Raw genomic sequence first — 25,660 nt, forward strand, 5'->3', positions numbered from 1 at the left:
ATATGGTGTACAGTATCTCCTCCTCATGTGTTGGTGCTATGATGTTATACTGAGGAATGGAGATGGGCGTTTCATATGGTGTACAGTATCTCCTCCTCATGTGTTGGCACTATGATGTTATACTGAGGAATGGAGATGGAGCTTTCATATGGTGTACAGTATCTCCTCCTCATTTGTTGGTGCTATGATGTCATACTGAGGAATGGAGATGGGCCTTTCATATGGTGTACAGTATCTCCTCCTCATTTGTTGGTACTATGATATTATACTGAGGAATGGAGATGGACCTTTCATATGGTGCACAGTATCTCCTCCTCATTTGTTGGTGCTATGATGTTATACTGGGGAATGGAGATGGGCCTTTCATATGGTGTACAGTATCTCCTCCTCATTTGTTGGTACTATGATGTTATACTGGGGAATGGAGATGGGCCTTTCATATAGTGCACAGTATCCCCTCCTCATTTGTTGGTGCTATGATGTTATACAGAGGAATGGAGATGGGCCTCTCATATGGTGTACAGTCTCCCCTCATTTGTTGGTGCTATGATGTTATACTGAGGAATGGGGATGGGCCTTTCATATGGTGTACAGCATCTCCTCCTCATTTGTTGGTACTATGGTGTTATACTGAGGAATGTAGATGGACCTTTCATATGGTGTACAGTATCTCCTCCCCATTTGTTGGTGCTATGATGTTATACTGGGGAATGGAGATGGACCTTTTATTTGGTGTACAGTATCTCCTCCTCATTTGTTGGTGCTATGATGTTATACTGAGGAATGGAGATGGACCTTTTATTTGGTGTACAGTATCTCCTCCTCATGTGTTGGTGCTATGATGTTATACCGATGAATGGAGATGGGCCTTTCATATGGTGTACAGTATCTCCTCCTCATTTGTTGGTACTATGATGTTATACTGAGGAATGGAGATGGTGCTTTCATATGGTGTACAGTATCTCCTCCTCATGTGTTGGTACTATGATGTTATACTGAGGAATGGAGATGGAGCTTTCATATGGTGTACAGTATCTCCTCCTCATCTGTTGGTGCTATGATGTTATACTGAGGAATGGAGATGGACCTTTCATATGGTGTACAGTATCTCCTCCCATTTGTTGGTGCTATGATGTTATACTGAGGAATGGAGATGGAGCTTTCATATGGTGTACAGTATCTCCTCTTTTCGGCTTGAACTCACATAAGATAATTCAGCAGTTTTCATTGGCTGCTCTACCATTTATAGTCCAGCGTCACCCCATATAATCTAGCCTCTTCTTAGCTGGGGATGTGAAGCTCTGCTAGTCTTAGACTCACACAAGCAACATTGAACTGTACTTTTGTATGTAATGTTTATTACTTACCTCCATCGTCTTTAATTGTCCTCATTATGTCTCCATCCTCCATAGACTGCTGATCACCAGCCACACACGTCTCCTCTTCTTCCTCTTTGATTGTTTTTATCATTACATCTTCCTCTGTAGACTGCTGATCATTCCACACATACATCTCATCTTCTTCCTCTTTAACTTCAACCTTTATAATCACCTGCTCTTCCTCCTGCAGCAAAAAAATATTGACCAGTATAGTCTATACAGAAGAATATATTTTCATGCAGGAGCCACTTTCTAGTTCTAGAAAGTCAGCTTCACCTACCTGACAAAGGTGGGGGATGGTGGGATACTCCTGTGAACAATCTTGGGAGTAAAGAGGACCTGTACATCTCTCTGGTGGGTTACTGGATCCATCTGTAGGAAACATACACACTGACTGAGTACATTGCCCCTATGTGATCTAGGTGGACCCTCCATACTGCTCTCCTCTTACCCAGTGATGTGAGGGGCGGCTGATTCTCCATCATGAAGTCCCTGTGGAGGTCTTTGTGTCCTATAAGTACTGCTGGCTGATTGCTGCACCTGCTGGTGTGTTCTGCTGAAAGAGAGCAAGGATCAGAATACTGGGAACGAGAAAGGTGCAATGATGGGTTAGGGACAGTGTGTCATTATGCCTTCATGACAGTGTAGACACCAACAGCTCTTTTACAAACGCATGCAGCTCACCAAGCCTCAAACTACTCACAGGTGTAACAACCAAATATTTATAGTAAAATTCTACCTTTATTGAGAAAAGTTATTCCTTCATTTTAGCACTACCAATTGTTGGGATTGATTATATATGTTATTTCATATTGATTAACCTGTGTCATTGAGCTTAAATGGCTCAGCTGCCCCACACAGACCAAAACAAGCTTTGTCAAGGTGGATGTGTGATGAGAGTGTTCTATCAGTCACTCACTAAGTCTGGGCAGATGTAGAAAATAGGCACCTGCTGTTGCCAGTCTATACAGCTCATTACTGAAACAGGAAGGGGACTGTAACGGGGCTGCCTGTACAGTGTAAAAGAAGCCAGACCTTAGACTGGACTGCAGGTATGAAATGCCCACAGCTGAAGCCTCCGCTATGTATGGAAGGTTTCAGTGGCCCAGTGAAGCTGCACCCCTCATTCCTTAAATTTGAAGCAGAATATCTCTATAACCATGCCTCCTACATACTGCAGATATGTAGGGTAAGGAGGGGACCCCCATGCTACTTACATGTCAAATTGCAGACCCCTTAGCCTTGCTGGTTCCTGATACAGCTTTATATATTGAGAAAGGAACCAACAAGGCTAGGAGTTTGCAATTTGACAAGAACAGGCGACCTCCTTCCTTACGCTCCAAATCTGGGGTCTGTAGTTGGCATGGTTACAGAGATATTCCATTTCAAATTTAATTAATGAGGGGTGCATCTTAACTAAGCCACTGAAGCCCCCCATACATAGTGGAGGCTTCAATAGGGAAGAACCCTGCTCTTTTCTTCAAGGAGAGAGGGCACGCTGCTAGAAGGTTGATGTTCATGAGGCTAAGCCAACATTATTTTATGACTACATCCACTTTTTCTGTCCCTTTTTTCTGCCTCCAAAAGTTGAAAGGTATGGTATGCTTAAAGAGAACCCGGAGTGGGTTTTAAGAATGCTATTTGGACACAGAGGCTGGTTCTGCATACTATCACCAGCCTCTGTGTCTGTACCCAGGCCCCCCCTGTGCTCTGTTGTCCCCCAGGAAAGAAAATGTTGTGCTAGCGTCATGCACCGTGTCGCTAACAGGCTGTTTACCTTTGTGCTGCCTGTCACCGCTGCTCCCCCGCCTCCTCTATAGCGTCGCTCTTCGCCTGCGTCCCTTCCCTCCAATCCGCTTACGCAGGCGGGGACGGTAGGGTCGCTGGCGGAGAGCGACACTATAGAGGAGGTGGGGGAGCGGGGGTGACAAGGTGCATGTCGCTAGCACAGCGGGTTTTTTCTCCGGGACAGCAGAGCATTGGGGGGAGGGGGGGGGGCACAGTACAGACACAGAGGCTGGTGATAGTATGCAGAACCAGCCTCTGTGTCCTAATAGCATTCTTAAAACCCACGTCAGGTTCTCTTTAAAGTGTACCTGAGATGACATGTGACATCATGCGATAGACATGAGTATATACAGTGGTAACCATACAGACACTTATGTTCCTTTTCTTTTTTCCCTGCCTGAAAGAGTTAATATTCAGCTATGGAACTGACAGTTTTTCTCCAGTCGGGACCCAGTCAGGCTCACTGATACCAAATCATAACTTTAAAACACTTTCCTAGGCAGATAACTGGGATTGCAGTATTGTATTTTATATAAGATTATCTCTGTACTAATCTTTACATTACAGAAAAGAACCAGGAACAACCCATATCCCTGTGTTATCAGCACTTCAACAGTATGTTAGAGTACAGAGTTCATGTAAATATGTATAAGCGGTGGGCTCAGCCTCAATGCCCAGCACACCCTACAGCTAATTAACTAACACTAGGAGCACCAGTAATAGCTTATACTGAACACACTGTGAGTGACATGCCTGCATTGCATCTTACAAATCATAAAAGACTGGCTGAAACCACTGCATATAATAATATTACCTTCTCCGCTGCCACTTCCAGCAATGTCTCCTCTATATACTTCCTCCCTCTTCCTGTCTATTGCTCCACCCTTTCTCGTCCGTGCGTTCCACGTGGTATGGATGAAAACACCATCTTGTGGACAAGAGAGGAACTGCAAGCCCCCAATCTTCCCATATGAGGTGAAGGGATACTTTTTAATATAAACATATTTGGAAAACAGACGCCTTAATAAAGTTCCTGTGAGACACACATTAAGAGAGCCTTCTTCCACTAACTGCAACTTGCATTAGTTTGAAAATGTCGTTTCTTGAGCAGTCGTGATTTTTCGTGTGCTTTTGCATTGTTCAGGAGACGAGAAGACGATGCTTGAAGCAACCAGGGCTGAGGAGTCGGTCCAAAAATCCACCGACCCCGACTCCTCAGTTTAGGATTACACCGACTCCGACTCCTCGACTCCGACTACTCTAATTTGCATATTTCAATTTTGTTGATTAACAGTATGTAACGTGAAATTCGTCTCTTAACTGCCAACGCTTAGGAATTTTACAAGGCAACTGAAGTGAGAAGGATATGTAGACTACTATATTTATTCCCTTTAGACTAAAACTAGTCCTTGGTAAGAGTATTTGTAAAAGGTACAGACCGGAACAACGAACATCTATCAGGCCCTAGGGCTAGGCAATGTAACTGTGGGTACATGTAAGAATGATGTGCAGGTACTCTACAGGGGAATGAGGAGATTCTTCCTCTATTACACATCTGAACATGGATCAGGCCCTAGGCAATGTGACTGTGGGTAGATGCAAGAATGATGTGCAGGTACTCTGCAGGGGAATGAGATTCTTCCTCTATTACACATTCTTCATGTACAATCTGAGCATGGATCAGGCCCTAGGCAATGTAACTGTGGGTACATGTAAGGCCCAGTGCACACCAAAACCGCTAGCAGATCCGCAATACGCTAGCGGTTTTGGGAGCTGAATTCAGAGCGATTCTAGGTATGTTTAGAGAGGTTTTCTAAACATACCTAGCGGTTTTGCGTGCGTTTTTGTGTAGCAGATTACACATATTGTTACAGTAAAAGCTGTTACTGAACAGCTACTGTAGCAAAAATGCCTGGCAAACCGCTCTGAACTAGCGTTTTTCAGAGCGGTTTGCGTTTTTCCTATACTTTACATTGAGGACGAAACGCTTCCGAAAACCGCAAACGCGCAGCAGGAGGCGCGTTTGCGGCTTGGCAAAAACCGCAAACCGCCGGTGTGCACCATCCCATTGCAATACATTAGACAAGCGTTTTTAGAGGCGGATGCGGCCGGCGGATCGCTCCAAAAACCGCTCGGTGTGCACTGGGCCTTAGAGTGATGTGCAGGTGCTCTGCAGGGGAATGAGGAGATTCTTCCTCTATTACACATTCTTCATGCACAATCTGAACCAGGTTTATGGGTGATGGACAACACCTCTGTGTTCAATGTGCACAACATTCTCAGTGGATTCCCTGCAGCTCTGTGGGGAGAGCATATGTAGAGTATAGTACTAATGTGTAACAAAGTAAACCTGAGACAGATGAAATTAAAGTTTTATACATACCTGGGGGCTTCCTCCAGCCCCCTTCAGGCTAATCAGTCCCTCGCTGTCCTCCTCCGCCACCAGGATCTTCTGCTAGGAGTCCAGGTACTTGAGCCAGTGTGGCGTAGTGCGCATTCACACACTCCGCCGCCGGGAGCGTACTACCCCTGCGCAGCACTATTGTGCAGGTGCAGAACGCTCCTGGCTGTGGAAGCGGCACATAGCCAGACTGCTCTGACTGGCTGAATTACCTGGACTCATAGCAGAAGATCCAGGTGGCGGAGAAGGACAGCGAGGGACTGAATGGCCTGAAGGGGGCTGGAGGAAGCCCCAGGTATGGGTAAAGCTTTTCTTTTAATTCGCCTCAGGTACCCTTTAATTCATAGCCACCAAACCAAATTTTAACAACATATAAAATTATTTGATTTCATGAGCAAAGAGAGTGCATACATTTGCATAAATCAGCATCAATGCAGAATTATTTCCATCTCATTGACCATCTCTATTAGTGACACGGCTACATATCAGGCTTTATACTTACAGCATAGATGTTATTTCGTATATATAAGAGATTCCTGTGTACACATCATATATACTGTACAGTCACAATCAGATGTGTATATCTGACTTTAAAAATACGGGGACTGCTTTATTGAAGCAGCACAAGTAACTAATTTTGATTGGTTTATTTCATTTTTGTGGACTGAACACAGCTATTACTGTATATATACTGTATATATACATTATTTTTAATGACTATTATCTGAGAAATAGAACATTTTATCATACTTTCTATTTTAATTACAGTTACAAATTCATTAGGAGTCGGAGTCGGAGCATTTTTTTCCGACTCCAGGCACCCAAAATTGTTCCGACTCCACGACTCCGACTCCACAGCCCTGGAAGCAACATAGGGAAATGGAATGGAAATAGCACTTGGTGATTGTTTTTTTGTGTGCTCCTGTTGACTTTACCTAAGCGCATTGGCACAAAATCTGCAGTGGGCACTGCGATTGCACTTTGGTAAAAATGTCGATGTTATCACGGTGCTCATGCAACTGGAAAAGCGCGTTCGATCCAACTACTAGATCACAGCGTGCCTAATGGTAAAGGGCTCTTAAGAATATTAGGGCAAATATGTATTTTAATTTCTTAGATCACCCTGGTGGTTTCTTCCACCAGTAACAATACTTTATATCAGGGATTGCAGCTGTTCCTTTTTAGAGGGAAGGACAATCCCCGTTTTGAAACCAATTTCCTCTGTCCTAATCTCTTCCTTACTTATCCTTATTTCAGGACTTACGTACAGATCTTTGTTATCTCAGAAAGTTGGGAGGTGTGCTCACGCTACTGCCATATATATATATATAGAGGGTGCTTCTCTGGTAGGGATGATCAATGATATTCAAATACTTTTGAGTTGATACCAATTCAAGAAAATTTGTATGCACATATATGGAGCTACAAAATGGACCGATCAATATAAAACTGGGTTTAAATTGATTGGTCCATTTTCAAACTGCTTATATTCGCATAACAGTTTGCATAAACTTGCAAGTATTTGCATCTCTTTCATCCTCCCTATTTGGTAGGGAGAATATATTTTCAAAAAAGGCTTGCTGCCAGGTTCCCGCCTATCACCCCCCCCCCCCCCCCCCAAGGTAGTGAATGGGGTGGGGCAGAGGAGGTAATGGGAGGGTGATAGGAGAGAACACTGCAACAAGCCCGCCTCTTTCTGTCTGAATATTTTTATTTATCCAAAAGCCAAAACTTGCAAGGACTGATTACGGGGACCAGGGAACACGAGGAGAGGGATGGGCAATGCACAGAGGTTTGAGGATCCGGCATCAGCATATCTCTGTGGCTGTGCCTCGGAACAGGTATACAGGGAGTCCCCGGTTAACAAACGAGTTAGGGATTGTAAGTTCATTCTTAACCTGGATTTGTTCATAAGTTGGGATGGGAATACCCAATTAGGCCACCTGTGCCTCCTTTAGGTCTCCTCAGCCCCCCTTTGTGCCACCTGTCCCCTTTTAATAATCTGTGTCCCCATTGGACCTCCTCTGTCCCCTTTGTGATCCCCCACCTCTATTACTCACCTCACTGAGAGTCTCATGTTGTTCTGAAGCTTACTGAGGTCTCCATGTTGATTGGTGCAAAAATGACATCATCATACCAGGCATTTGTAAGGCAAGGACCACCTGTACTTTAAGCAATATCATAGTGTTGATTTCGCAGGAGAACAATTATACGGGAAAGCTGCATTGCAGTGATCAGACTTGATTCAAAGAGTTCCCATCTTACCTTCCCTTCACCCCCCTCCAAAACAAAACACCCCAGTAGTACTGCACAGACGCAGAATGCTCCTAACTGCAACGAGCGGGGGGGGGGGGGGGGGGCGCTTGGAAAGTCACTGGGAGGATCCAGGAGCCAGAAGACAGTGGCAAGGGAGTGATCAGGGCGAAGAGGGCTGGAGGAAGAGATGTATACATTTTGTACTTTTACTTAATCTCAGATACACTTTAAGATGAAATAGGTAGTAGCTTTGGCTCCCCACTACAGACCTTCTGGTAGACTGAGGTGGGAAAGTAGGGGCAGCTGGGCCCCAAGACACAAACTAGGCCCCAGGAACCTGCCTAGCATACCTTGTGGATTACATTGCTCTGAATACAATACGTATAAGTACAAATATATTTATTGTCAAACAGTGGAAATATGAACAAGTGAACAATAGTAATCCCCCGGAGGGAAACCAGCATAAGAAACAGCAATCCTAATATTAACTAATAATACAAACATATACATTAAGAGCAGGTGGAACACGAGGGCAGAGAAACCAGTAAGGAAGCCGGGTGGTCAGAATAAGCTTACATAGCAGAGAGCACAGAAGATGGCAAGCAGTAGAGCCAAGCTAAAGTGAGATTCTCACAGAATTCTGAGGTGGGTGGAGTTCTGATGTGGGTGGAGTCCTTAAATGCAAATTGCAACAGATGATGGCACAGTGAACCTGTTTCCAGGACGTGTTGCCAGAGGGCCGCCTGTTGGTAGATAGTGAAAGTACTGAACTCCACAAGCAGAGAGCAACCATCAGGTAAACCAAGAAGATGCAGGCAAAATAATATCCACAAGGAGTAGCAAAATGCCACCTGCTGGTGAGCAGAGGTAATGCAACACCCTAGGAAAACCAACAGCAGGTGCAAACATGTAGAAGAGGACTCCTAACAAGTGGGCTGGTTTTAGGCAGAGATGCCATTAGACTTCCCAGACTCTGAGTAATATTATAAGACACCGAAAGGTAGAGCAACCCGTAATAAGCACAATCCATAGCCATGGAAGTAATGCAACCAATCTAGGAACACAGACATCCATGGCACATAAATAAAGCAATATATCACCTCATATTGAAGTAGTGATGCAGCAGTCAGTGTACAGAGGCGATCAGATCAGCCCCTGGGTAAGTGCTGCTGTAGTCCACATTGAGATTTTTTACTTACTCTCACTGCCTGCTTGCTTCACAGTCTTGCTGCAGCTATATATGGGCGTGTTAGTGATCGCATATGCAGTTATTTGGAGTGTGTATTTAAATACTATCTGGTCGTGCTCTTGTGTCTCACTGTCACCCGTGGTTTTAATTTAATTATGGGATAAGTCCCTTCATAAAGACATTTGAATATACTTTGATATGCAGTGCTTTATTGCTATATTTGTGTGCCATGGATGTGTGTTCTTAGATTGGTTGCATTACTTCCATGGCTATGGATTGTGCTTATTACTGGTTGCTCTACTTTTCAGTGTCTCATAATATTGGAATTCAGAATCTCATTTCGACCAGAAAATGACACTCATCTGTGTGTTTTCTGGTGTTTAATAAGGTTTTCTTTGAAGGTGAATGTATTCCCACACTCCAAGCATGCAAATGGCCGCTCGCCAGTGTGTATCCTTTGATGCCTAAGTAGGGATGCTTTCTGGCTGAAACATTTCCCACACTCTGAACACGAAAAAGGGCGCTCACCAGTGTGAAGGATCTGGTGTTTAAGGAGGTTTGCCTTCACAGTGAAAGATTTCCCACATTCTGAACATGAAAAAGGCCGCTCACCAGTGTGAATGACCTGGTGTGTAATAAGGTGTCCTTTGTGGGTAAAACATTTCCCACATTCTGAACATGAATAAGGGCGCACACCAGTGTGAAGGACCTGGTGTTTTAGGAGCATTGCCTTCGTACGGAAAGATTTCCCACATTCTGAACATGAAAAAGGCCTCTCGCCTGTGTGCGTTCTTTGATGTACAATAAGGGTTCCTTTAAAGGGAAAGCCTTTCCCACATTCTGAGCATGAAAAAGGACGCTCACAAGTGTGAACTCCCTGGTGTATAACGAGGTTTCCTTTCGTACGGAAAGATTTCCCACACTCTGAACATGAAAAAGGCTTCTCGTCTGAGTGCGTTTTCTGATGTACTAGAAGACGGCACCGCTTAGCAAAACATTTACCACATTCTGGACACTGAAATTTCCTGTCATCTTCAACTCTGACACTACGTGAATCGCCAGAACAAGATTCCTTAGCATTAAATCCAACTTTAGTTTTAATCTCACTATAAAGTCTTATATTGATGTCTGAAGACTTCTCAGAAGATATCTCAGGATTAGAGGAATCCGGTGATCTCTCCTCATGGTAAAGGCTGTGATGTGTATTTCCAGTATTGGAGATTCTTCCTGGAGAACCTAGTGTGACGTCATTATCTTCTGCAGCATTATCTGGAGGGATGTTAACTCGTTCCTTCATAATATTCTGTAAATAGCGTCCATCTATTGGGGGAAAAAATATATGACTATCAAGATACCATTCAATGGGCTTAATTCACTCAGACAAATACCATGCCTCATCAAAGTTAATGTGCCTTATCAGAGTAGCATAGCGAGAACTACGAACCCGCAGGGGCTCAGGGCAGGACGAGTGAAGCTCTCGTAATAGCCAATTAGCAGGCCTAAGTTTGCTATGCTACTCTGATAAGGCGTTCTAACTTTGATAAGGAGTGTTATCTCTAAAAAGGCATGCTATTTGTCTTAGTGAATCAAGCCCAATGTGTGTAACTGGGAGTCCTGTACTTTGGGAGTGGAGTGCAAATGGACTTTTAGTACCTACACATTTTCTGGGGCTTGATGCATACTGAGGAATGGAGATGAACCTTCTTTCATATGATGTAGGTTTCTTCTCATTTTTTTGGTGCTATGATGTTATACTGAGGGATGGAGATAGGCCTTTCATATGGAGTACAATATCTCCTTCTCATTTGTTGGTACTATGATGTTATACTGAGGAATGGAGATGGGCCTTTCATATGGTGTACAGTATCTCCTCCTCATGTGTTGGTGCTATGATGTTATACTGAGGAATGGAGATGGGCCTTTCATATGGTGTACAGTATCTCCTCCTCATGTGTTGGTGCTATGATGTTATACTGAGGAGTGGAGATGAGCCTTTCATATGGTGTACAGTATCTCCTCCTCATTTGTTGGTACTATGATGATGTTATACTGAGGAATGGAGATGGGCCTTTCATATGGTGTACAGTATCTCCTCCTCATTTGTTGGTACTATGATGTTATACTGAGGAATGGAGATGTACCTTTCATATGGTGTACAGTATCTCCTCCTCATTTGTTGGTGCTATGATGTTATACTGAGAAATGGAGATGGACCTTTCATATGGTGTACGGTATCTCCTCCTCATTTGTTGGTACTATGATGATGTTATACTGAGAAATGGAGATGGACCTTTCATATGGTGTACAGTATCACCTCCTCATTTGTTGGTATTATGATGTTATACTGAGGAATGGAGATAGACCTTTCATGTGGTGTACAGTATCTCCCCACATTTGTTGGTGCTATGATGATGTTATACTGAGGAATGGAGATGGGCCTTTCATATGGTGTACAGTATCTCCTCCTCATGTGTTGGTACTATGATGTTATACTGAGTAATGGAGATTGGCCTTTCATATGGTGTACAGTATCTTCTCCTCATTTGCTGGTACTATGTTATACTGAGGAATGGAGATGGACCTTTCATATGGTGTACAGTATCTCCCCTCATTTGTTGGCGCTGTGATGTTATACTGAGGAATGGAGATGGGCCTTTCATATGGTGTACAGTATCCCCTCCTCATTTGTTGGTACTATGATGTTATACTGAGGAATGGAGATGGACCTTTCATATGGTGTACAGTATCTCCTCCTCATTTGTTGGTGCTATGATGTTATACTGAGGAATGGAGATGGGCCTTTCATATGGTGTACAGTATCTCCTCCACATTTGTTGGTACTATGATGATGTTATACTAAGGAATGGAGATTGGCCTTTCATATGGTGTACAGTATCTCCTCCACATTTGTTGGTACTATGATGTTATACTGAGGAATGGAGATGGGCCTTTCATATGGTGTACAGTATCTCCTCCTCATTTGTTGGTACTATGATGCTGTTACACTGAGGAATGGAGATGGGCCTTTCATATGGTGTACAGTATCTCCTCCTCATTTGTTGATACTATGATGTTATACTGAGGAATGGAGATGGACCTTTCATATGGTGTACAGTATCTCCTCCTCATTTGTTGGTACTATGATGCTGTTACACTGAGGAATGGAGATTGGCCTTTCATATGGTGTACAGTATCTCCTCCACATTTGTTGGTACTATGATGTTATACTGAGGAATGGAGATGGGCCATTCATATGGTGTACAGTATCTCCTCCTCATTTGTTGGTAATATGATGATGTTATACTGAGGAATGGAGATTTGCCTTTCATAGGGTGTACAGTATCTCCTCCACATTTGTTGGTACTATGATGTTATACTGAGGAATGGAGATGGGCCTTTCATATGGTGTACAGTATCTCCTCCTCATTTCTTGGTACTATGATGTTATACTGAGGAATGCAGATGGGCCTTTCATATGGTGTACAGTATCTCCTCCACATTTGTTGGTACTATGATGTTATACTGAGGAATGGAGATGGACCTTTCATATGGTGTACAGTATCTCCTCCTCATTTGTTGGTACTATGATGATGTTATACTGAGGAATGCAGATGGGCCTTTTATATGGTGTACAGTATCTCCTCCACATTTGTTGGTACTATGGTGTTATACTGAGGAATGGAGATGGGCTTTTCATATGGTATACAGTATCTCCTCCACATTTGTTGGTACTATGTTATACTGAGGAATGGAGATGGGCCTTTCATATGGTGTACAGTATCTCCTCCTCATTTGTTGGTACTATGATGTTATACTGAGGAATGGAGATGGGCCTTTCATATGGTGTACAGTATCTCCTCCTCATTTGTTGGTACTATGATGTTATACTGAGGAATGGAGATGAGCCTTTCATATGGTGTACAGTATCTCCTCCACATTTGTTGGTGCTGTCATGTTATACTGAGGAATGGAGATGGGCCTTTTATATGGTGTACAGTATCTCCTCCTCATTTGTTGGTACTATGATGTTATACTGAGGAATGGAGATGGGCCTTTGATATGGTGTACAGTATCTCCTCCTCATGTGTTGGTGCTATGATGTTATACTGAGGAATGGAGAGGGCGTCACCCCATATAATCTAGCCTCTTCTTAGCTGGGGATGTGAAGCTCTGCCAGTCTTAGACTCACACAAGCAACATTGAACTGTACTTTTGTATGTAATGTTTATTACTTACCTCCATCGTATTTAATTGTCCTCATTATGTCTCCATCCTCCATAGACTGCTGATCACCAGCCACACACGTCTCCTCTTCTTCTTCTTTGATTGTTTTCATCATTACATCTTCCTCTGTAGGCTGCTGATCATTCCACACATACATCTCATCTTCTTCCTCTTTAACTTCAACTTTTATAATCACCTGCTCTTCCTCCTGCAGCAAGAAAATATTGACCAGTATAGTCTATACAGAAGAATATATTTTCATGCAGGAGCCACTTTCTAGTTCTAGAAAGTCAGCTTTACCTACCTGAGAAAGGTGGGGGATGGTGGGATGCTCCTGTGAACAATCTTGGGAGTAAAGAGGACCTGTACATTTCTCTGGTGGGTTTCTGTTACTGGATCCATCTGTAGGAAACATACACACTGACTGAGTACATTGCCCCTATGTGATCTAGGTGGACCCTCCATACTGCTCTCCTCTTACCCAGTGATGTGAAGGGCGGCTGATTCTCCATCATGAAGTCCCTGTGGAGGTCTTTGTGTCCTATAAGTACTGCTGGCTGATTGCTACACCTGCTAGTGTGTTCTGCTGAAAGAGAGCAAGGAACAGAACCCAGGGAAAGAGAGAGGTGCAATGATGGGTTAGGGACAGTGTATCATTTTGCCTTCATGACAGTGTAGACACCAACAGCTCTTTTACAAACGCATGCAGCTCACCAAGCCTGCCACTAATGCAGACCTGAAACTACTCATAGGTGTAACAACCAAATATTTATAGTAAAATTCTACCTTTATTGAGAAAAGTTATTCCTTCATTTTAGCACTACCAATTGTTGGGATTGATTATATACAGTGGGTTGCTAAAGTATTTGGCCCCCTTGAAGTTTTCCACATTTTGTCACATTACTGCCATAAACATGCATCAATTTTATTGGAATTCCACATGAAAGACCAATAGAAAGTGGTGTACATGTGAGAAGTGGATCGAAAATCATACATCATTCAAAACATTTTTTACAAATCAATAACTGCAAAGTGGGGTGTGCGTAATTATTCAGCCCCCTGAGTCAATACTTTGTAGAACCACCTTTTACTGCAATTACAGCTGCCAGTCTTTTAGGGTATGTCTCTACCAGCTTTGCACATCAAGAGACTGAAATCCTTGCCCATTCTTCTTTGCAAAACAGCTCCAGCTTAGTCAGATTAGATGGACAGCGTTTGTGAACAGCAGTTTTCAGATCTTGCCACAGATTCTCGATTGGATTTAGATCTGGACTTTGACTGGGCCATTCTAACACATAGATATGTTTTGTTTTAAACCATTCCATTGTTGCCCTGGCTTTATGTTTAGGGTCGTTGTCCTGCTGGAAGGTGAACCTCCGCCCCAGTCTCAAGTCTTTTGCAGTCTCCAAGAGGTTTTCTTCCATGTTTGCCCTGTATTTGGCTCCATCCATCTTCCCATCAACTCTGACCAGCTTCCCTGTCCCTGCTAAAGAGATGCACCCGCCGAGCATGATGCTGCCACCACCATTACTGACAGTGGGGATGGTGTGTTCAGAGTGATGTGCAGTGTTAGTTTTCCGCCACACAGCGTTTTGCATTTTGGCCAAAACGTTCCATTTTGGTCTCATCTGACCAGAGCACCTTCTTCCACATGGTTGCTGTGTCCCCCACATGGCTTGTGGCAAACTGCAAACGGGACTTTTTATTCCTTCTGTTAACAATGCCTTTCTTCTTGCCACTCTTCCATAAAGGCCAACTTTGTGCAGTGCATGACTAATAGTTGTCCTATGGACAGAGTCTCCCACCTGAGCTGTAGATCTCTGCAGCTCATCCAGAGTCACCATGGGCCTCTTGACTGCATTTCTGATCAGCGCTCTCCTTGTTCGGCCTGTGAGTTTAGGAGGTTGGCCTTGTCTTTGTAGGTTTACAGTTGTGCCATACTCCTTCCATTTCTGAATGATCGCTTGAACAGTGCTCCTTGGGATGTTCAAGGCTTTGGAAATCTTTTTGTAGCCTAAGCCTGCTTTACATTTCTCAATATCTTGATCCCTGACCTGTCTTGTGTGTTCTTTGGACTTCACGGTGTTGTTTCTCCCAATACTCTCTTAGACAACCTCTGAGGCCCTCACAGAGCAGCTGTATTTGTACTGACATTAGATTACACACAGGTGCACTCTATTTAGTCATTAGCACTCATCAGGCAATGTCTATAGGCAACTAACTGCACTCAGATCAAAGGGGGCCGAATAATTATGCACACACCACTTTGCAGTTATTTATTTGTAAAAAAATGTTTGGAAGCATGTATGATTTTCGTTCCACTTCTCACGTGTACAACACTTTGTGTTGGTCTTTCATGTGGAATTCCAATATAATTGATTCATTTTTGTGGCAGTAATATGACAAAATGTGGAAAACTTAAAGGGGACCGAATACGTTTGCAACCCACTGTATGTTATTTCATATTGATTAACCTGTGTCATTGAGCTTAAATGGCTCAGCTGCCCCACACAGACCAAAACAAGCTTTGTCAAGGTGGATGTGTGATGAGAGTGTTCTATCAGTCACTCACTCAGTCTGGGCAGATGTAGAAAATAGGCACCTGCTGTTGCCAGTCTGTGCCGCTCATTACTGAAGCAGGAAGGGGAATGTAACTGGGCTGCCTGTACAGTGTAAAAGAAGCCAGACCTTAGACTGGACTGCAGGTATGAAATGCCCACAGCTGAAGCGTCCGCTATGTATAGGGGGTTTCAGTGGCCCAGTGAAGCTGCACCCCTCATTCCTTAAATTTGAAGCAGAATATCTCCATAACCATGCCTCCTACATACTGCAGATATGTAAGGTAAGGAGGGGACCCCCATGCTACTTACATGTCAAATTGCAGACCCCTTAGCCTTGCTGGTTGCTGATATAGCTTTATATATTCAGAAAGGAACCAACAAGGCTAGGGGTCTACAATTTGACAAGAACAGAGGACTCCCCTCCTTACGCTCCAAATCTGGGGTCTGTAGTTGGCATGGTTACAGAGATATTCCATTTCAAATTTAATGAATGATGGGTGCATCTTAACTAAGCCACTGAAGCCCCCCATACATAGTGGAGGCTTCAATAGGGGGAGGACTGTGTCCCCCACCCCCCCGTGCAGGTTTACAGTCGACAGATGGCATAAAATGTGCCCCCTTATCAATAGCAGAGGCTTCAATAGTGGAGGACTCTGCTCTTTTCTTCAAGGAGAGAGGGCACGCTGCTAGAAGGTTCATGTTCATTTGGCTAAGCCAACATTATTTTATGACCACATCCACTTTTTCTGTCCCTTTTTCCTGCCTCCAAAAGTTGTAAGGTATGGTATGCTTAACCTCCTTGGCGGTAATCCCGAGCTGAGCTCGGGGTATGCCGCCGGAGGTCGCCGCTCAGGCCCTGCTGGGCCGATTTCGGTTCTGAAAAAAGCAGCACACGCAGCTGGCACTTTGCCAGCCGCGTGTGCTGCCCGATCGCCGCCGCTCCGCGGCGATCCGTCGCGTGCAGCGGCGAAAGAGGGTCCCCCCAGCCGCCCGAGCCCAGCTCAGCCGGAACAAACAGTTCCGGCCGGCGCTAGGGGCTGGATCGGGCGGCTCTGACGTCAGGACGTCGACTGACGTCCATGACGTCACTCTGCTCGTCGCCATGGCGACGAGGAAAGCGAAACAAGATAGGCCGCTCATTGCGGCCTATCTTGTTACTTTCGATTGCCGGAGGCGATCGAAAGTACGCATCAGGAGCGCCCTCTTGTGGGCTTTCATGCAGCCAACTTTCAGTTGGCTGCATGAAATATTTTTTTTTTAATTAAAAAAAAACCACATTGCAGCCTCCCTGGCAAAATAAATAAACCGCCAGGGAGATTAAAGAGAATGCTTTTAAGAATGCTATTAGGACACAGAGACTGGTTCTGCATACTATCACCAGCCTCTGTGTCTGTACCCAGGCCCCCCCTGCACTCTGCTTTCCCCCAGGACAGAAAATGCGTGCTAGCATCATGCACCGTGTCGCTAACAGGCTGTTAACCTTTGTGCTGCCTGTCACCGCTGCTCTCCCGCCTCCTCTATAGCGTCGGTCCCCGCCTCCGTCCCTTCCCTCCAATCCGTTTACGGAGGCGGGGAGGGTCGCTGGCGGAGAGCGACACTATAGAGGAGGTGGGGGTGACTGGTAGCACAAAGGTAAAAAGCCTGTTAGCGACAAGGTGCATGTCGCCATGTCGCTAGCACAGCAGTTTTTTTCTCGGGGACAGCAGAGCGCAGGGGGGGGGGGGGCACAGTACAGGCACAGAGGCTGGTGATAGTATGCAGAACCAGCCTCTGTGTCCTAATAGCATTCTTAAAACCCACCTCGGGTTCTCTTTAAAGTGTACCTGAGATGACATGTGACATCATGCGATAGACATGAGTATATACAGTGGTAACCATACACACACACACCATACTATACACACGTACAAACAAGACACTTATGTTCCTTTTCTTTTTTTCCCTGCCTGAAAGAGTTAATATTCAGCTATGGAACTGACAGTTTTTCTCCAGTCGGGACCCAGTCAGGCTCACTGATACCAAATTATAACTTTAAAACACTTTCCTAAGCAGATAACTGGGATTGCAATATTGTATTTTATATAAGATTATCTCTGTACTAATCTTTACATCACAGAAAAGATCGAGGAACAACCCATATCCCTGTGTTATCAGCACTTCAACAGTATGTTAGAGTACAGAGTTCATGTAATAGCTTATACTGAACACACTGTGAGTGACATGCCTGCATCGTATCTTACAAATCATAAAGACTAGCTGAAACCACTGCATATAATAATATTACCTTCTCCGCTGCCACTTCCTGCAATGTCTCCCCTATATTTCTTCCCTCTTCCTGTCTGTTGCTCCACCCTTTCTCGTCCGTGCGTTCCACGTGGTATGGATGAAAACACCATCTTGTGGACAAGAGAGGAACTGCAAGCCCCCAATCTTCCCATATGAGGTGAAGGGATACTTTTTAATATAAACATATTTGGAAAACAGACGCCTACATAAAGTTCCTGTGAGACATACATTAAAGAGAATCTGTATTGTTAAAATCGCACAAAAGTAAACATACCAGTGCGTTAGGGGACATCTCCTATTACCTAGGGTGACCATATTTTGATTTCCAAAAAAGAGGACAATCACAACAGCATGTGGGCGTGGTCATGGGTGGGGCCAAATATACAAGACCTTAGCAGTGTGCTTGGAGGTCGCAGGTTCACAGGAGTGTGGGAGTGCTGGCGTGTGCGTGAGCCGTACCTGTGAGACGTTTCGGAAGGGCGCCCCGGCTGCCACTTGCCACCCGCTTGGTGCTCTGCCTTGGTGTTCCGCTCTGCTTGCCGCCCGCTTGTTGCTTGCTCGGTGCTCTGCCTTGTCCTGTCTACCTGTCGTTCTCTTGCCGCTTGCTGTTACTTGTTGCCCTGCATTACTTTACTCCTGCCTGTGTGTGCCATCTGTGTCACGTCTGATGCGTGATCTGCATGCCGGGGATGCTGTGGGCCCTCGGTTCTGAGTCATGAGCTACTGATCATGAGCTGGATTGCGAGCCGTTCAATGAATCAGCCGTCCTGAGCCATCCTCAGGGCCGGGTTTACAGCTCAGGAGCCTATAGGCACATAAGCTCTGGCGCCCTAAACTCTGGCCATTAACACAGACCACACACCCTTTTTCTACATGGTGGTGTAGTGGATAGCACTCTCGCCTTCCAGTGCTGGGTCCCTGGTTCCAATCACAGCCAGGGCACTATTTGCATGTAGGTTGTATGTTCTCCCCATGTCTGTGTGGGTTTCCTTCAGGCACTCCGGTTTCCTCCACTTTCCAAAAACATACAGATAAGTTAATTGGCTTCCCCCAAAATTGCCCTAGACTATGATATATACATTACACGAGACATATGCCTATGGTGGGGATTAGATTGTGAGCTCCACCGAGGGACAGCTAAGTGACAAGACAATATACTGTGTACAGCGCTGTGGTTGGAAGATGTTGGTGCTTTATAAATACTAAATATTAATATGCCAAATAAACTGCAGGAGATAGTAAGAAAAGTGTAAACCTAAGTGAGTGACCACCTTTTAAAAACACAAGAGAAAAACCCTGATGTTGCAAATTAAGTGTAGCATGGTAAGAAAACAGAGCTCCAAGGGTTAAGGCAGCAGCATGAAAGGAGGGAGGGGGGTAGGGGGACTGCTGGGGGAGAGGTGATGTCCGATGAGCAGTGTGCGAGTGTCTGTGCAGAGAAAGGAGTAAAGGCAGAGCGCAATGAGAGACAGCTCACCAGGGACCAATTGGCTGGATGTCACACCACGCTGTGCTAAGCAGCTTTGGGGAGGGTGAAGTGTCCCTGCACGCTGGAGCAGACTGGCTGGCTGGAGGGGAGAAGGAAAGGGACAGAGCGTGTTTCACAGCGTGGCCACAGGAAACAGGAAGAGAGCCTTGTTTCTAAGGCAACACAGACGCTCCTGCCTCCTGCTATGCCAATAAACAAGAGTAGGAGGGGGCGCATGGAGTATTCATAGAGCAGCTGGTGGAGCGACTCACTCCAAAGAGCCGGCTCCTGTTCAGCTCCTAAACGACGGCTCTCTTCACTACCTACCCGGACATTTCAAAACCCCGCCCTGACGGCCCGGACAGGTCAGAAAAAGTGGACCTGTCCGGGCAAAAGAGGACGCCTGGTCAGCCTATATTACCCTCTGTCACAATTTCGCCGCTCCTCGCCGCATTAAAAGTGGTTAAAAACAGTTTTAAAAAGTTTGTTCATAAACAAACAAAATGGCCACCAAAACAGGAAGTAGATTGATGTACAGTATGTCCACACATAGAAAATACATCCATACACAAGCAGGCTGTATACAGCCATCCTTTTGAATATCAAGAGATCGTTTGTGTGTTTCTTTCCCCCTGCAGCTATCTTCAACTGAAGTGTCAGGCTATTTCTTCCTGCAGAGTGCAGACAGCTGTGCCTGTATGTAATTCCCCAGTATGTGAAAGCCCAGCCAGCTCAGAGGCGTATTTATCCAGCTTGTAAAAGAGAATAGAACAGAGAGAAGCTGCACTAATCTAAATATCACACAGGCAGTGTGCAGAGAGGGGCCTGGATGGGGGAGTTCATAGCAGAACCACAACACTGAAGAACTTGGCAGCCTTCCAGACACAGGCCTGACAAGTCTGACAAGAGAGAGATAAGTTGATTTATTACAGAGATGGTGATAGTAGAACGTGCTGCAGTAAGCCAGAACACATTAGAATAGCTTTTGGAACTTGTAGGATGATAAAAAACAGGATGCAATTTTTGTTACGGAGTCTCTTTAAGAGAGCCTTCTTCTCCACTAACTGCAACTTGCATTAGTTTGATAATGTCGTTTCGTGAGCAGTTGTGATCTTTCATGTGGTGCGTTTGCATTGTTCAGGAGACGAGAAGACGAGGCTTGAAGCAACATAGGGAAATGGAATGGAAATAGCACTTGGTGAGCGTATTTTTGTGTGCTCCTATTGACTTTACCTAAGTGAATTGGCACAAAATCTGCAGTGGGCACTGCGATTGCACTTTGGTAAAAATGTCAATGTTATCACAGTGCTCATGCCCCTGGAAAAGCGCGTTTGATCCAACTACTAGATCACAGCACGCCTACTGGTAAAGGGCTCTTTAGAATATTAGGGCAACATATGTATTTTAATTTCTTAGATCACTCTGGTGGTTTCTTCCACCAGTAATAATACTTTATATCAGGGATTGCAGCTGGGAGTGCAGCTATCCGGATTTGGGCCCAGGTATCCGGAATCCGAATTCGGTCGGATAGCTGAAAAAAGTTCGGGTATCCAGGTTACCCGGATATCCGGATGAGCACCACTGCTGCTGAGTAGGGCTGCTCAAATCAGATCCGGGAGACATCCGGATAGTTACTATCCGGCTATCTTCCAGTAAACCTGTGTGGGGTGGGTCCAGTAAACCTGTGTGGGGTGCCCCCCCCCCCCCCCGGTCAATCTTACCTGTCTGACGTCTTCTTCGTCCGTCCCTCAGCGCCTCCCACGATGCACTCCACGCGCGTCACGTGATTACAAACACTTCCTCCTTCAACCCGGAAGGAGGAAGTGTTTGTAATCACGCGACCGCCGCTTGGACCGCATCGTGGGAGGTGCAGAGGAACGGACAAACAAGACGTCAGACAGGTAAGATTGACCCCCCCCCCCCCGCCCAGGTTTAGTGGGAGATATCCGGATAGTAACTATCCGGATGTCTCCCGGATCGGATTTGAGCAGCCCTGCTGCTGAGGACTGGGGCAAAGTCATATTCTCTGATGAAGCCCCTTTCCGATTGTTTGGGGCATCTGGAAAAAGGCTTGTCAGGAGAAGAAAAGGTGAGCGCTACCATCAGTCCTGTGTCATGCCAACAGTAAAGCATCCTGAGACCATTCATGTGTGGGGTTGCTTCTCATCCAAGGGAGTGGGCTCGCTCTCAATTTTACCAAAAAACACAGCCATGAATAAAGAATGGTACCAGAACACCCTCCAACAGCAACTTCTTCCAACGATCCGACAACAGTTTGGTGAAGAACAATGTGTTTTCCAGCACGATGGAGCACCGTGTCATAAGGCAAAAGTGATAACTAAGTGGCTTGGGGACCAAAACGTTGAAATTTTGGGTCCATAGCCTGGAAACTCCCCAGATCTTAATCTCATTGAGAACTTGTGGTCATTCTTCAAGAGGCAGGTGGACAAACAAAAAACAACTAATTCTGAGAAACTCAAAGAAGTGATTATGAAAGAATGGGTTACTATTAGTCAGGATTTGGCCCAGAAGTTGATTGAGAGCATGCCCAGTTGAATTGCAGGGGTCCTGAAAAAGAAGGGCCAACACTGCAAATACTGACTCTTTGCATAAATCTCATGTAATTGTCAATAAAAGCCTTTGAAACGTATAAAGTACTTATAATTTATAGCTAATGAAATGAATGAGAATTGGCTCTTGGGTGCATGAAAAAGACAAACAATACTTTATTAATGAAAAAATATACATATATATACAAAATTATACAAAACTCCAGAGTATAAACCCTAAAACCCCCCTCTAAAACCCATAGAAATACTTCCCAACACCTTTCCAACACCAATAGGGGCTGCAGTCCCCAACATGGCAAATTCCCGGATTCTTGTACTTGGCAAAAAAGCAAGATGGTAGTAAAGTTGCTGTAGGATGTGTGAGGCTATAGTGTCAATGGCAAACAGATGATAAGGTTCATGGCAATAGATCAAAAATGGAGTAACATAGGTAGCAAAAAATGATGTTAGTATACTGGTTATCAGCGGTTAGAGTTCATAGCAGCCATGCAAGAGAGGCGCTCATTTGTGAGAAGCAGCAGCAAGCGATGACAGTCTTCATAGACATATAATGAAGCAAGCCGTAAGAGAGCTTTAAACACAGAAAAGCAGCTGATGGTGTGCACAGCTTAGGCATGAAAGAGTCCCCCAATCGCAGGGTAAACTGTTGGCAGATAGATCACAGGCAGATGGAAAAATCCAGGACAAAATAACACAGACGGTAGGTCCCCCAATCGCAGGGTATGTGTGCACTTGCAATGTGCTGGACAGATTTGTCCTATAGTTACCAGTCCTTAGGTCAGAGGATCCGGACAGCAATGAAGCTGTTGACTTGTGAGTGCCACGAGTGCCAAGGTGCTCTGTATGTCCAGCCCTACATCATCCAAAAGATACAGGAATCCGCTGGTGTGGAAGGGGGAAGCGCTGTCAGAGAGAGCCTGACATGTTTCGCCGCATCTAGCGGCTTTTTTAAAGGCAGACAGCGGTAACGTGTGTATGGACGCCATACTGGCGTCCATAAGTACTGAATGCGGCTGCGCGGCCCCGCCCGCCCCCCCCATCCCCGTCACCAACACACGCCCACAAAACAACGTGCGGGCGTGTGGGCGGCGGACACCCGGAACGCAAATGCGTTCCATCGACAGCCATGATGGAGGTGTCAGATGACCCTACCAGAGGGCGTCAGAGGAGTGGCCGCCCATTGAGGAAGACGAGGAGGGAGGGACCGGGCGAACCCAGACAGCAAAGCCGCAGCCAGATGAGGGATGCGTGGAAACACGCAAAAATAAATATTAAAAAGAATCAGCAAATACAAACAAAAATATAATATATGTACCAGATGCCCATAAACATCCCTATTTATTCCCGTGCCCACATCCGGCCACCTGTAGGGACGGTTACAAAACAGAGATAGTATCTATAATCGAAAGTGACAGTGGACACTTTGAACTCACAAAAAACGGAAATCCGCGTGAGCAGACAATGGCAACCCAGAAAAACATACTGGGCACACCATGTCCGCGGACATCCGTACATCAAAATAAATAACAAAATGTATAGGAGGTGGAGAGAGACCGGCCCATATAAAAAAATGATAGATACTGTGGGGGTATAATCAAAAAGACCCACCATCAGTCATATAAATTGGCCAGAATAAAAAGCTACAGCCAAAGGAGAACAAGAGACGGGAGCGTGGGGCAGGATAGGGTTGGAGGGTAAATGGTATAGAAGGCCCCCGCAGGTGATGACATGAGGTGCATGCAGGGTAAGGGTGGGGACAGGAGAAAAGGGAAGGAAGGGAGGGAGAATAATGGATGGGGAAGGAAAGGGTGGGGAACAGAGGATAGGACAATGGGGGAATGGGGACAGGGAGAAGGAGGGGAAAGGGATGGGGAAGGACAGGGAGGAACGGATGTCCTGGGTGGGAAGGGGGGGGAGAGAACAAGGGGTCAGAGGACAGCTACAAAAAAACCCTTCCTAGGCTCCAGAATATTATTAGACAACTATGGAAGTTATTTAGGCAAGAACACACGATAGTTGATACTATCATTCAGGCCTTTTGGTACCGTGGCATTAAGATTGAAGATCCAACGGGATTCCAACTGTAAGAGGGCTCTGTCAATGTCACCACCTCGAGGGTGTGCATGTATCCTGTCCAAACCCACAAACTTAATAAAGCTGGAATCTCCTCTATGTTCCAGATGTACATGTCTGGAGATGGGAGATTTAAAGTTGCAGTTTGCAATCTCACCCACGTGGTTCTTAATCCTTTCCTTGAAAGCTCTTGATGTTTTGCCAATGTAAAAACACCCACACCTACAATACAGTAGATAGATGACCCCCACCGTATTGCAGTTAACAAAGTGTCTTAAGTTCCACTGTCGTCCATTGGGTAGCACTACAGACCTGCCAACCTGCAGATACTGACAATAGACGCAACCTCCACAGCTGTATGTGCCCGTGACTGTACAGTGTCTCTGGGGACCAGTTTTGCCCCAAAAATGACTGGACGTCACAGAATCCCGCAGAGTTTTACTGCGTTTATAAGTTACCTGGGGGGAGGGTGCCACAAAATCCCTCACTATTTTGTCGTTCGTTAGCACGTGCCAGTGTCGGGCAAGTATCCTGTCAACCTCTCTGTTTTGATCATTAAAGCGAGTAATTAAGCGCGTGAAATTGTTACTGGGATTATCTTTATTCTTTTTGATCAAAAGAGTCGTACGATCCGCTGTTTTCGCACGTTTATAGGCTTTCTTAAGCCATCGATCCTTGTAACCCCTCTCTCTAAACCGAGAGCGCAGTAATTTAGCTTCCTTCTCAAAAGCGATTTCATCGCTACAGTTATGGCGTGCCCGCAGGTATTGACCTGTAGGGATGCCGCGAATTGTATGTGTCGGATGTGCGCTGCTGGCGTGTAAATATGCATTGGAAGCAGTAGGTTTGCGGTAAAGATTGGTTGACAGGAAACCGTCGACACTGACGTCAATTTTAAGATCTAGGAACGCTATGGAATGATTGCTACATTCCATCGTAAATATTAAATTCCAAATGTTGCAGTTAAGTGTAGTGACAAAGTCCTGCAATAGTTCCCTGCCACCTGTCCAAAACATCAACACATTGTCTATGTACCTGTGCCACGCCACAATGTGGCACAGGTACATGACGAGGGCATCATTGCCGAAAAGAAGGCGTTCCCAATCCCCCAGGTACAGGTTCGCCAGTGAGGGGGCACAAGTGGTCCCCATAGCGGCCCCCTGCACCTGGAGGTAGTATACGCCATCAAAAACGAACACATTATTCTATTTTACCAAAATTGTACTCAATTTTACCAAAAAACACAGCCATGAATAAAGAATGGTACCAGAACACCCTCCAACAGCAACTTCTTCCAACGATCCGACAACAGTTTGGTGAAGAACAATGTGTTTTCCAGCACGATGGAGCACCGTGTCATAAGGCAAAAGTGATAACTAAGTGGCTTGGGGACCAAAACGTTGAAATTTTGGGTCCATAGCCTGGAAACTCCCCAGATCTTAATCTCATTGAGAACTTGTGGTCA

General features: G+C 45.1%; 2 protein-coding genes across 2 annotated transcripts in view; both read right to left on the reverse strand.

The window, feature by feature from the left end:
• LOC137537024 (zinc finger protein 208-like) overlaps nt 1-4,001 on the reverse strand; it is a 68,637-nt gene extending 64,636 nt beyond the window's left edge. The window contains exons 1-4 of the mRNA XM_068259180.1: nt 3,982-4,001; nt 1,831-1,932; nt 1,660-1,751; nt 1,368-1,563 (exon numbers count right to left, since the gene is read on the reverse strand). Of these exons, the coding sequence (XP_068115281.1) occupies nt 1,368-1,563; nt 1,660-1,751; nt 1,831-1,864 (322 nt within the window). The 5' untranslated portion in view covers nt 1,865-1,932; nt 3,982-4,001. The remainder of the gene's footprint in view (nt 1-1,367; nt 1,564-1,659; nt 1,752-1,830; nt 1,933-3,981) is intronic.
• A 4,232-nt stretch (nt 4,002-8,233) lies between these two features.
• LOC137537025 (zinc finger protein 27-like) overlaps nt 8,234-25,660 on the reverse strand; it is a 34,423-nt gene continuing 16,996 nt past the window's right edge. Inside the window, exons 6-11 of the mRNA XM_068259181.1 lie at nt 24,168-25,198; nt 18,083-18,299; nt 13,719-13,823; nt 13,542-13,639; nt 13,250-13,445; nt 8,234-10,333 (exon numbers count right to left, since the gene is read on the reverse strand). Coding sequence (XP_068115282.1) covers nt 9,372-10,333; nt 13,250-13,445; nt 13,542-13,639; nt 13,719-13,823; nt 18,083-18,299; nt 24,168-25,198 — 2,609 coding nt within the window. The 3' untranslated portion in view covers nt 8,234-9,371. The remainder of the gene's footprint in view (nt 10,334-13,249; nt 13,446-13,541; nt 13,640-13,718; nt 13,824-18,082; nt 18,300-24,167; nt 25,199-25,660) is intronic.

This window comes from Hyperolius riggenbachi, chromosome 10 (genome assembly GCF_040937935.1).
Source record: "Hyperolius riggenbachi isolate aHypRig1 chromosome 10, aHypRig1.pri, whole genome shotgun sequence".
Lineage (NCBI taxonomy): Eukaryota > Metazoa > Chordata > Amphibia > Anura > Hyperoliidae > Hyperolius > Hyperolius riggenbachi.